This window comes from Thalassophryne amazonica, chromosome 5 (genome assembly GCF_902500255.1).
Source record: "Thalassophryne amazonica chromosome 5, fThaAma1.1, whole genome shotgun sequence".
Classification (NCBI taxonomy): domain Eukaryota; kingdom Metazoa; phylum Chordata; class Actinopteri; order Batrachoidiformes; family Batrachoididae; genus Thalassophryne; species Thalassophryne amazonica.
The window spans coordinates 102,921,783-102,935,211 of NC_047107.1; the positions used below are offsets into that span (position 1 = coordinate 102,921,783).

The following is a 13,429-nucleotide window of genomic DNA, read 5'->3' on the forward strand; positions in this document are numbered from 1 at the left end:
GGGTTCAAACCAGTAGTATCAAGGTGAGTATGTAAAAATGTTCGACCAATGTTTACTCCAAAAAATTTGTGGCAACAAAGTGACACATAATATAATTGAATAGATTTTAAGTTCTACAATTGTGATTAAAAAGTATTGAATACATTAACTAAACCTAAACAAAAAAAATAAGTAGATATTAAGTACACAGTAGAATTAAATTGAATTGAGGCAACAATGTGCTACAATATAAGTCGAACAGGGGTGGAGGCCAGGTGGTTAGTGCGCATGGTTTCAGTGCGGAAGGTTCCCCACCCCTGCCGCATTGCTCCATGTAATGCAGAGTTGTGTCAGGAAGGGCACCCGGCATAAAAACTGTGCCAGAATGAACATGCAGGTCCACCTTGGATCTGCTGTGGCGACCCCGAGTGCCAACATAGGAGCAGCCAAAGGGACTTACTTTTGTGCTATGAGTTGATATCATTTATTTTATTTACTTAATCTAAATCGTTTTTATGCAGATATGTAGTAAATGTAAATCCATTTCACCGTAAATTAGTAAATGTAAATAAATTTCACCCATATAATTAATAAATATGTCAGGTTCACCTTGATTATCATTCAATATGAACCAGTTTCCCCCAGATATTTAGTAAATCTAAATTATTTTTGCTCAGATACTTAGTAACTATGAATCATCTTTCCTTGTGAAATTTACTAGGATTTACAAAATATTTTTTGGCGATATAACTCATCATTTGGCATGCGATTACTAAATCCAACACATTTCAACTGTTGCTTTTATTAATTTATTTTTATTTATTTCATTTATATAGCACCAAATCATAACAAAGTTTCCTCAAGGCGCTTCACACAAGTAAAGTTTAACCTTACCAACCCCTAGAGCAAGCAGACAGGTGACAGTAGTAAGGAAAAACTCCCTCTGATGATTTGAGGAAGAAACCTCAAGCAGACCAGACTCAAAGGGGTGACCCTCTGCTTGGGCCATGCTACTGACACAATTGACAAAATGAAAATACAGGAATTTTTTGGAAATTTTGGGAGTCCCGTCCTGTGCTGGTGCAAAAAGACGGGACTCCCAAGGCTTGCAGAAGAAGACACCACTCCCATCTCTGGATGGAGCCACACATCAAAGAGAGAAAAAACAGTGGCAGAAAGACAACAAATAACGTATAATTTGTCAGCATTAAGCAACAAGAAAAACAGAAGAAATACTTAGGTGATTAATATGTACTTACTTTTTTGTTTAGATTTAGTTAATGTATTCAATACTTTTTAATCAAAATTGTAGAACTTAAAATCTATTCAATTATATTATGTGTCACTTTGTTGCAACAATTTTTTAAGTAACCTTTTTTTTACAGTGTACTGTCAGGTACACCAATTCACATAATCTGAAAATTAGAAGAATAATTGAACACTCACTTGTAATAATATTCTTGGAAGCTGGTGGTCCACGCTTCCCGTTCTTCAGTACTTCCAGTTTGACCTCATACTCCTGGCCAGGGCCCAAACCTGACTGCTCAAAGGTGGTCTCTGGACGGCTGAGGGAATTAAGAATCTCACCATCCTCCTCTTTCTGCCAGCATGAAAAAACATTAGTCATCAACCACTACAGAGACCAGTCCTAGCATAATTTGTGGAGTGGCAGTATAAAAAAAATAAAAATCAACAACAACTGCCAAATCACAAATAATGGTGCAGTTGGTCTTAAGAGTTGACAGGATTTTTTCTAAGTGTAGGTTAAAGTAGATTCATAAGAGCTCGGTTTGTACCGCAGGTTTCTATGTGGACTCAAAAAAATCAGATAAATTATTAAACAAAATAACATTCTCTCTGTGCCCTGTGGCTATTGGAGCTGTCAATAAAGACAAGCAGGGCATTCTAACAGTTTAACAGCTGCTATTACATTCTGGCTTGGCTCAGCTATTTTCCACAGGATGCTCACCCTGATCCACATGTATTAGGAAGTAACCGAATTTGAAGGCGCGGGGATCAGATGTGGTTTCTCTACCAGAGGAAAATGAGCATAATAATAAAGGCTTGTGGTCGAGTCTGGAGTCCAGCCACCTCCAGGGATACAGAAGCTCCATTAAAATTCAATATTGAAGAGTGGAACTCACAGTATTTCGGAATATGAGGTTCCAGCCGTCGAAGGGAATATCAAGTGGGTCCCACTGCACCTCCACAGACGTCTCACGGACTGATTTGAACTTGAGGCCCTCAGGCGCAGGAAGATCTGAGATGATTCATCCAAAGAAAAATAAAATCACTGTATATATATATTTGTGTTCATGGCATATGTTCTGAATTGTTTCAAGAGCTATGTCGCATATATAAACTACTATCAGTGATTATTGCACACCAGTGATGATGTACTACATACGTGTTGCTACCCTTGCACTGACAGGAACACTCTTCTTGTTGCTGAGAACTGCATAGACACTAATCAGGTACTCCACACCGGGTTCAAGCTCTCGAATTGTAGCCATCTTTTGGTCTCCAGGCACCCGTAGATCCAACTCTAGACCTCCAGGGGCTGTGGGCACATAGGTGATCAGGTACTCGGTCACTCGCATCTCATTCTGCCAGGACAGGTCCACCATCTCTGGAGTGACTTCCACCACGGTTAGGTCTTTTGGGGGAGACACTGTGGGCAGAAACATACAGTTGTATGCAAACGTTTGGGCACCCTTGATAATTTCATGATTTTCCTTTATAAATCATTGGTTGTCTGGATCAGAAATTTCAGTTAAATATATCATATAGCAGACGAACACACTGATATTTGAGAAGTGAAATGAAGTTTCTAGTATTTACAGAAAGTGTGCAATAATTATTTTAACAAAATTAGGCAGGTGCATAAATTTGGGCACCATTGTCATTTTATTGATTTGAATACATTTAGCACTAATTATTGGAACACAAAATTGGTTTGTTAAGTTCACTGACCCTTGACCTCCTTACACAGGTGAATCCAATCATGAGAAAGGGTATTTAAGGTGGCCATTTGCAAATGTTTTCCCTCTTTGCATCTCTTCTAGTGAGTGGCAACATGGAAGCCTCTAAACAACTCTCAAATGACCTAAAAACAAAGATTGCTCAACATCATGGTTTAGGGGAAGGATACAAAAAGCTATCTCAGAGATTTCAGCAGTCAGTTTCCATTGTAAGGAACATAGTGAGGAAATGGAAGACCACAGGCACAGTACTAGTTAAGGCCCAAAGTGGCAGGACAAGAAAAATCTCAGATAAGCTGAAGCGAAGGATGGTGAGAACAGTCATAGTCAAACCACAGACCTGCTCCAAAGACCTACAACATGATCTTGCTGCAGATAGTGTCTCTGTGCATCGTTCAACTATACAGTGCACTTTGCACAAAGAGATGCTGTATAAGGCTGTAATGGAGAGGAAGCCTTATCTGTGTACACTCCACAAACAGAGTGGCTTGAGGTATGCTAAAGCACATTTAGAGAAGCCACCTTCATTTTGGAATAAGATGTTGTAGACCAGGGGTAGGCAACCTGTTCCAGAAAGAGCCATGAGGGTGCAGGTTTTCTTTGCAGCCACTGACTCCACCAGGTGATTTTACTGATTAATATAACTTTGAGCAGATGGAATTAGTTAATCAGTGAAATCACCTGGTGGAGTCAGTGGCTGCAAAGAAAACCTGCACCCTCATGGCTCTTTCTGGAACAGGTTGCCTACCCCTGTTGTAGACTGATGAAATTAAAATTGAGTTATTTGGACATAACAAGGGGCAGTATACATGGCTGAAAAAGAACACAGCATTCCAAGAAAAACGCTTGCTACCTACAGTAAAATTTGGAGGTGGTTCCATCATGCGGTGGGGCTGTGTGGCCAGTGCAGGTACTGGGAATCTTGTTAAAGTTGAGGGTCACATGGATTCAGCAGATTCTTGAGAACAATGTTCATGAATCAGTGACAAATTTGAAGTTGCGCTGGGGCTGGAATTTTCAACAAGACAACAACTCTAAACACTGCTCAAAATCTCTTGTTCTCTTGTTGTACTTGTTCCTCTGCATTCATGCAGAGGAACAAGTACAACGTTTTGGAATGGCCATCTCAGTCCCCAAAACTGAATATTATTGAAAATCTGTGGTGTGATTTTAAGTGGGCTGTCTATGCTCGGAAACCAACAAACCTGAGATGTTTTGTAAAGAATCGTCCAAAATACCTTCAACCAGAATCTAGACTCTCATTGGAAGCTATATTATTTCTGCAAAAGGAGGATCTACTAAATATTGATGTATTTTTTTATTGGGGTGCCCAAATTTATGCACCTGCCTAATTTTGTTTAAATAAATATTGCACACAATAATTATTGTAAATCCTATAAACTTCGTTTTTCAAATATCACTGTTTGTCAGCTATGTGATCCAAACAACCAGTGATTTATAAAGGAAAATCATGGAAATCATCAGGGGTGTCCAAACTTTTACATACAACTGTATCAACACATCAACATATACAACATAACAAATTGTATTTTATTGTGGTTATGTTGTACCCAGTTAGATTTATGCACTTTGCAATGCAGAGATTTAGTATTCTGGGCCTTGATGGTCTGTCGGTGTATTCACCCATCGCTTTGCACAGTGGGCAGTTTTCCAGTCAGCAGTTTCCAAACCACATTTCAACATTTTTCCGTGTCATTTTGAGAAAAATAGCATAAGCTAAGCAATCTGAATCAAATTGTCAGTTCACAGCGTAGCCAATTGTATGTGTGTGGTTTTCTTTACAGCAGCACTCTTCAATCATATGCTGTTAAGATCCCTCAGAACTCAGTGTTTCAACCCAACCAACTGCTGCAGCAGCTGATTCACCACTCTTAAGTCCAATAAACTGCAACAATATTTGCTCGGTATAAATATCTTCAGGGTCTCAATGAAACATGCTATGAATGGCCGCTATTCCAGTCAAACTGAAATGAAAAATCTACATTTAGAGGTATTGATAACTTGTAGCAGTACACTGTCTCTAGTTTGCAATGTACTTAAGGCTGGTCCCCATTTACAGGTGGACTGGGACAACACAGATGGAGTATCTTGTCTCCAGGCACGGAATCTCAATTCTCAATATGTCTGTCTATGCATTGCAGAATTGACAAATAAAGATGACTTGACTTGTTTGTGTCTATGGTGAGTATAGTGGGTGTTTCTTTTAAATCCATACATGTCAAATATATGTTACAAAATGACTTTTCATTGCTGTCATAATTCCTTGTTGCTTTAATGAGATCTCAAAGTGGATCTGGGGGCAGATAGCTGTCATCAAAGGTGAGTGTATCTGGAGTAAAGTTGAGATTCTGAGTACAGTTTAAGTACATTGTAAAGTTGAGACAATGCTTCAAAAGTCATTTTCTAAATGTTCCCCATGGCCCATTGGGTGATGCTTATATCTGGATATGGTAATGTGATGCAGATGAGAGTCTACGACTCCCCCTGGATGACACACCAGTCCATCGCAGGTTAATTCCCCAGCCAAGGCATGTCCCCATTTACAGCTGGCTGGACTGGGACAGCACCGATGGAGTGTCTTGTCCCCAGACACAGAGAGGTGGCCTGAAGGACACACCTGGACTTGGCCCTTGGTCTAATTATTGGCAGTCCAACCCCTATCCCACAGGGTTCCCTGCTACACTGTACCCTTTTATTGCTCTGCATTCTTTGATTTCACATAATTCATAATATTTAATACTAAAACAGTGGTTTCAGTGTAACACTAAAGCTCAGTGTCAAACCTGTTGAATGATGTGTGTATGTGGAGCCTGAAGGGGCTTACCCTCAGAGCAGTCTTCCCCAATGAAACCCTCATCGCAAACACACACTCCATTCTCACAGCGTCCCTGGTTCTGGCAGTCCCCTGGGCAGGTCAATATGGAACAATCTAGGCCACTGAAGCCTTCATAACATAAACAGTTGCCATCCACGCAATAACCTCTTTCTAGACAATTGCTGGGACAAGTCTTATCACTGCAGTCTTCACCAGTAAAGCCTTCATGACAAATACACTCTCCATTTACACAGCGGCCACGGTCCAGACAGTTATTGGGACAGGTCTTATCACTGCAATCCTCGCCAGTAAAGCCTTCATCACAAATACACTCCCCATTTACACAGCGGCCACGTTCCAGGCAGTTATTGGGACAGGTCTTCTCACTGCAGTCTTCACCAGTAAAGCCTTCATCACAAATACACTCTCCATTTACACAGCGGCCATGTTCCAGGCAGTGGTTAGGACAGGTCTTCTCACTGCAGTCTTCACCAGTAAAGCCTTCATGACAAATGCATTGTCCGTTTACACAGTGGCCATGGCCCAGGCAGTGGTTAGGACAGGTCTTCTCACTGCAGTCCTCACCAGTAAAGCCTTCATGACAAACGCATTGTCCTTTTACACAACGGCCACGTTCCAGGCAGTTGTTGGGACAGGTCTTCTCACTGCAGTCCTCACCAGTAAAGCCTTCATGACAAATACATTGTCCGTTTACACAGCGGCCACGTTCCAGGCAGTTGTTGGGACAGGTCTTCTCACTGCAGTCTTCACTAGTAAAGCCTTCATGACAAATGCATTGTCCGTTTACACAGTGGCCTTGGCCCAGGCAGTTGTTTGGACACGTCTTCTCACTGCAGTCCTCACCAGTAAAGCCTTCATGACAAACACACTGTCCTTTTATGCAGTGGCCATGGTCCATGCAGTTGTTAAGACAGGTCTTCTCGCTGCAGTCTTCTCCAGTAAAGCCTTCATGACAAACACATTGTCCATTGACACAGTGGCCATGGTCCATGCAGTTGTTGGGACAGGTCCTCTCACTGCAGTCTTCACCAGTAAAGCCTTCATGGCAAACACACTGTCCTTTTATGCAGCGGCCACGGTCCAGGCAATTATTAGGGCAGGTTTCCTCGCTGCAGTCATTACCTGTGAAGCCTTCGTGACAAACACATTGTCCATTGATGCAGAGGCCATGGTCCAGGCAATCATTAGGACAGGCTTTCTCACTGCAGTCCTCACCAGTATAGCCTTTATGACAAACACACTGCCCATTCATGCAGTGGCCGTGGTCAAAGCAGTTGTTGGGGCAGGTCAACTCACTGCAGTCCTTGCCTGTAAAGCCGACTAAACACACACACATGCCATCCACACACTCTCCGCGTCCCATGCAGTCTTTTGGACAGGTCTTGATATGGCAGTCTTCTCCTGTATACCCTTTGTCACATATGCACACTCCATTTATGCACTGGCCATGGTCCAAGCAATTATTAGGACAAGAGAGTTCCCCACAGTCTTCCCCTTGGTATCCAATGTCACATAGACACTCTCCATTAACACATTTGCCTCTGTTGTTGCAGTTGTCAGGGCATGAGATGTAGGAGCAGTCTTCTCCCTCAAATCCTGGATCACAGATGCACTTCCCATTGAAGCAGTGGCCTCTCTCTTTGCAGTTGTTGAGGCAGGTTAGCTTTGAGCAGTCTTCACCACTGTAGCCAGTGTGACATACACACTGACCATTTACACATATGCCACGGTTATTGCAGTTGCCAAGACACATGAGCTCCCCGCAGTCTTCTCCAGTGTATCCTTCATCACAGAAGCAGGTTCCATTGACACAGCGTCCACGGTCATAGCAATCGTTTGGACAGATAAGTTCAGAACAGTCGAAGCCTGTCCACGGCTCATCACAGACACACTCATCCTCCACGCAGCGGCCACGGCCGAGACAGTTATTTAGGCAGTTGGTCTGAGAGCAGTCTTGACCAATGAAACCTTCTTCACAGAGACAAGATCCATCAACACAGTGACCATAGTCACCACAGTCCAGTAGGCAGAGCTCAATACTGCAGTCATCCCCACCAAAGCCCTCAAAGCATTCGCATTTGCCATCCACACAGCGGCCCTGGTCCTGGCAGTCATTGGGGCACTCGGGTTCTGTGCAATTGGGACCCTTCCATCCTGGCTCACATAAACAACCACAGGTTTCCGTACTCCAGTTCCCACGGCCATTACAGTACGGCTTTGTGGACACTTCGCCTAGAGGATGGCAAGAAAAGGAAAGCGTTAATACCATTTATTGTGTGACTTAAACTCACACGTAAAGCAACAATTATAACTCACATTTTAAAAGGTAGACAATTTGGTAGTGGTAATATTTATGGGTGTTAACCCACAAATCAGTGCATAATCTCATACTGCTCTCTGCTTGACAAATGATGATATACAGTTTTACTGATATACTGCCTAGAAATCTTACAAGGACTGCTTGCTTCCACACATCCTGTCTATGGCTGATGCTGAGACCCTGATCCATGCGTTTATCTCTTCAAGCTTGGACTACTGCAATGTTCTATTTTTTGGTTTACCGCAGTCCAGCATTAGGGCTATACAATTGGTTCAAAATGCTGCAGCCAGACTTTTGACACAAAGCAGAAAGTTCGACCACATTCCACCCATTTTAGCAACCATCACTGGCTTCCTGTCCCAATGAGATCAGATTTTAAGGTTCTGCTACTAGTCTACAAAATTGTTCACGGACTGGAACCTCCCTACCTAGCTGACCTGATTAAACCTTATGTACCGGCCCGGGCTTTATGTTCTCAGGGTGCAGGACTACTTTGTGTCCCTAGGGTGAATAAGAAGTCTGCGGGTCCCAGAGCTTTCTCTTATCGTGCCCCTGTTCTGTGGAATGATCTCCCTGCATCAATAAAACAGTCAGATTCTGTGGAGACTTTCAAGTCCAGACTTAAGACACATTTATTTTCCCTTTCGTATGGCTAGCATACTGGCATAGTATAGTTGTACGCTTTTTACTCAATTAATTTTATTCGGAAACGGAGCATACCACGGCCTCAACTTCACCTAAATTCTGGGTCTTTTAGTGAAGTTTAGGGCTAGTGGCTGGCGATCACCTTAGTATTTCCTGTTTTTCTTGTTGTTTAATGCTGGCAAATTATAAAGTATTTTTTTTTTGTCTTTCTGATGCCTGATTCTGTTTTTTCTCTCTGTTTAAGGTGCAGCTGCGTCCAGAGATGGTTGTGGTATTTGTGCTGGAGACCCTCCTGTCCTGTGCACCAACAGCATTTCCTGTATATTCGTTTTGTGAGTTATTCTGTAATTTGTGTCTGTAGTATGGCCCAAGCAGAGGGTCACCCCTTTGAATCTAGTCTGCTTGAGATTTCTTTCTCAGAGGGCGTTTTTCCTTACCACTGTTACTCTGGGGGTTAGTAAGGTTAGACCTTACTTGTGTGAAGTGCCTTGAGGCAACTCTGTTGTAATTTGGCGCTATATAAATGAAAAAAAATAAAAAATTATTAATTGAAACTTGAAACTGCTTTAACTTACAGAAAAATAGCTTTTGAGGTTCTACCCCAGTGGTCACCCACATCGCTCGTAGAGATCACTCGTCCTGCTAATGTTAACCTTTTGTCCTTACAGCTAATTACCTCAAACAGGTGTGTTTAGCCAATAAGAAGCAGCAGACACCACACTTATCTTTTCAGGTGTCGGCACATCAGGGAGAGACTGTTTGACCCCAGTATCTGTCTTTTTTTTATCGAATTATTATTATTTTTGCCGCCCATTTTTGTTTTCTTGACTTACGTCTCACTTTCCAAGCAGTCATCGCTTTTAGCTTGTGGGAACTGAAAGGTGATTGAGAAAATGTGATTTGCCACAATCAACAGTTTATCCGTCACAAGTTTCATGTTACTGTGATATCGTGATAGTGGAGCTGCTTTCAAAGCTGCTCTAAATTCCAAGTACGTATTGATGTTTTGTATGCAGTAGGCTATGGATTGACAGTGTTGTTGAAAGGTACAATCCAGGAGACAAATGACTGTTCAGCAATGCCAAATTCAAGAGCACATTTCAGTGGACACCTTGAAACTGTATCCTACCATAACCTAACTTTAAACATTCAACACCCTGGAATGGCTAACATACATAAATGTTAAACTGAGCATCGTGTTAGTTCTGGCATGTTACAGACTCAAGTTCAACCCACATCAGCTGACAGCTCAGCTGATTATCTAATGCCCTTTCAAGTAGCAACCCAACAGAGATCATCACCATGTTGAACTGCTTTAGTCAGCATTGCTGCTTGAATAGCTCCAGCTTCTCCTGTTTTCTTGACTGTTGTCCATCTTAGTCACTGTTATTTCTCTGTCTCTGATGCCTGCTCTGTTCTGTTCTCAGTGTCTGGGATTTTGGCTCCTTTCCTCTGTGCTATAGTCATTCCATGGGAGGTGTGCTCTCCCTGCCTATAGGCTTTTCCTTTCATCACCTTAGGGGGAGGTGATGATCTAGTGATTAAGCGTTGGGCTTCAGACCAGAGGATCCTCAGTTCAAAACCCAGCCAGACCGGAAAATCACTAAGGGCCCTTGGGCAAGATCCTTAATTCCTGAGTTGCTCCCAGTGTGTAGTGAGCTCCTTGCATGGCAGCATCCTGACACCAGTGTGTGTGCATGTGTCTGTGTGAATGAGTAAATGTGAGGCATATTTGTGAAGCACTTTGTGCTTCTGATGAAGATGGAAAATCGTTATATAAATGCAGTCCATCTACTGAAGAGTAGGGAGGCCCCAGAACAGAGCCATGCCACCAAATATAACTTATTACAGTGAAATAAAGCTTTTTTTTTTTTTTTTTTACTATAGTAGTGCTGACTGAGTATCTATTATTTTATGGTTAGTAGGTTTTGCCACCTTAGGTGCTGGTGGCACACCCACTTTCAGGGGTTTGGCCCAAGGCCATTATCAACACACCAATGCTAGTTTTGGCCTTTCTTGTAATTAAAAGGTTCAGGCTCATAAGTTGACTCTGACCAGACAAATGCTGGTGCATGTTTGAATGTAGCACACTGCTGCATTACCACAGGTCAGGTCTGAGAGCATGTGCTAGCAATGCGCACTGGCACATTAACCAAACTACAGAACTGTCCTGGGTCCTGGATTTCAACCACCCAAGCAGAAAACTCCTGAAATTAGCCAGCGTTCTGTGCAGCTAGGATCAACTTGGGCATCCCCTTAGTCTTCTCCAGCCACTGGGGTCCTCTCCTGCATGACAGATCACACCCACAGAAACATGCCGCATGTCCAAAATGTTGCAGGTGTAGTTCCTTAACAATGCAAGTGAAACTTCTCATTTGGGTCTCCCTAAGTAACCATAAATTTGACAAAATACCCAAAGACCCTCCAAAGAGACTTGTCATCCAGCTGTCACCTCAGGCCACATGTTAGCAACCAACTCTCACAACCATACAATAAGACAGCAAGTACTAGGCTCCAAAACACTTGGACTTGTTTTCCTGCAAATGTATCGGCATCATTAACACCCATGTCCAGTCCAATCTCAAACCCTGAGGACATGAATGTTGCTGCTGAGATAAGTAAATGTCTTGACAAGTTTGACACTGACTGCATAAAGATACACTTCTGATTGCCAAGTCCAGGAACTCATTGAAAAACCTGGTCTTGGTCTTGATCTAGGACAATCACAAACTTAGACACTCTGGCTCCTCACTCAGTTTCACTCAGTACTGCAATCAGGACAGTCACTGATTCTGCAAAGATCCTAGCATCATGTGCAAAGTCAAAGTGAGTAAATCCTTCTTTGCCAACAATGGCACGTAAATCAAATCAAATCAATTTTATTTATATAGCGCCAAATCACAACAAACAGTTGCCCCAAGGCGCCTTATATTGTAAGGCAAGGCCATACAATAATTACGGAAAAACCCCAACGGTCAAAACGACCCCCTGTGAGCAAGCACTTGGCGACAGTGGGAAGGAAAAACTCCCTTTTAACAGGAAGAAACCTCCAGCAGAACCAGGCTCAGGGAGGGGCAGTCTTCTGCTGGGACTGGTTCGGGCTGAGGGAGAGAACCAGGAAAAGGACATGCTGTGGAGGGGAGCAGAGATCAATCACTAATGATTAAATGCAGAGTGGTGCATACAGAGCAAAAAGAGAAAGAAACACTCAGTGCATCATGGGAACCCCCCAGCAGTCTAAGTCTATAGCAGCATAACTAAGGGATGGCTCAGGGTCACCTGATCCAGCCCTAACTATAAGCTTTAGCAAAAAGGAAAGTTTTAAGCCTAATCTTAAAAGTAGAGAGGGTGTCTGTCTCCCTGATCTGAATTGGGAGCTGGTTCCACAGGAGAGGAGCCTGAAAGCTGAAGGCTCTGCCTCCCATTCTACTCTTACAAACCCTAGGAACTACAAGTAAGCCTGCAGTCTGAGAGCGAAGCGCTCTATTGGGGTGATATGGTACTATGAGGTCCCTAAGATAAGATGGGACCTGATTATTCAAAACCTTATAAGTAAGAATAAGAATTTTAAATTCTATTCTAGAATTAACAGGAAGCCAATGAAGAGAGGCCAATATGGGTGAGATATGCTCTCTCCTTCTAGTCCCTGTCAGTACTCTAACTGCAGCATTTTGAATTAACTGAAGGCTTTTCAGGGAACTTTTAGGACAACCTGATAATAATGAATTACAGTAGTCCAGCCTAGAGGAAATAAATGCATGAATTAGTTTTTCAGCATCACTCTGAGACAAGACCTTTCTAATTTTAGAGATATTGCGCAAATGCAAAAAAGCAGTCCTACATATTTGTTTAATATGCGCATTGAATGACATATCCTGATCAAAAATGACTCCAAGATTTCTCACAGTATTACTAGAGGTCAGGGTAATGCCATCCAGAGTAAGGATCTGGTTAGACACCATGTTTCTAAGATTTGTGGGGCCAAGTACAATAACTTCAGTTTTATCTGAGTTTAAAAGCAGGAAATTAGAGGTCATCCATGTCTTTATGTCTGTAAGACAATCCTGCAGTTTAGCTAATTGGTGTGTGTCCTCTGGCTTCATGGATAGATAAAGCTGGGTATCATCTGCGTAACAATGAAAATTTAAGCAATGCCGTCTAATAATACTGCCTAAGGGAAACATGTATAAAGTGAATAAAATTGGTCCTAGCACAGAACCTTGTGGAACTCCATAATTAACCTTAGTCTGTGAAGAAGATTCCCCATTTACATGAACAAATTGTAATCTATTAGATAATTATGATTCAAACCACCGCAGCGCAGTGCCTTTAATACCTATGGCAAAATACCCATGGTATTTGGTATCCATGATACCCATGGTATCCAGGTCATGCATTACTACAACTTCTAATATCTAATACCTTTGTGTCCCTAAAAATTGAGTTTCATAACTAGAGTGAAATCAATAATGGGCAGCGGATGTGTGAGAGGTGAGAAACTGAAGCACGTTGGAAAATAGTCAACGGTATTATAAAATAAAAGCAACTGGCAGCTAATGGTAGAAAAGGAAAACCGTCAGTATGTTGGCATAAACTATTATTTTGTGTAGGTTGATACAGTACTATGTGCTGTCTGTCATCTGCCTT

General features: G+C 42.2%; 1 protein-coding gene across 2 annotated transcripts in view; it reads right to left on the bottom strand.

The window, feature by feature from the left end:
* Positions 1 to 13,429, bottom strand: part of tnc (tenascin C) — a 131,460-nt gene that overhangs the window by 86,942 nt on the left and 31,089 nt on the right. The window contains exons 3-7 of one of the 2 annotated variants that reach the window (XM_034171005.1): positions 7,156 to 8,049; positions 5,806 to 6,690; positions 2,387 to 2,650; positions 2,124 to 2,239; positions 1,426 to 1,579 (exon numbers count right to left, since the gene is read on the bottom strand). In XM_034171005.1, coding sequence (XP_034026896.1) covers positions 1,426 to 1,579; positions 2,124 to 2,239; positions 2,387 to 2,650; positions 5,806 to 6,690; positions 7,156 to 8,049 — 2,313 coding nt within the window. Of the gene's footprint in view, positions 1 to 1,425; positions 1,580 to 2,123; positions 2,240 to 2,386; positions 2,651 to 5,805; positions 6,691 to 7,041; positions 8,050 to 13,429 lie in introns of both variants that reach the window. The other variant, XM_034171004.1, reaches the window with a different exon arrangement.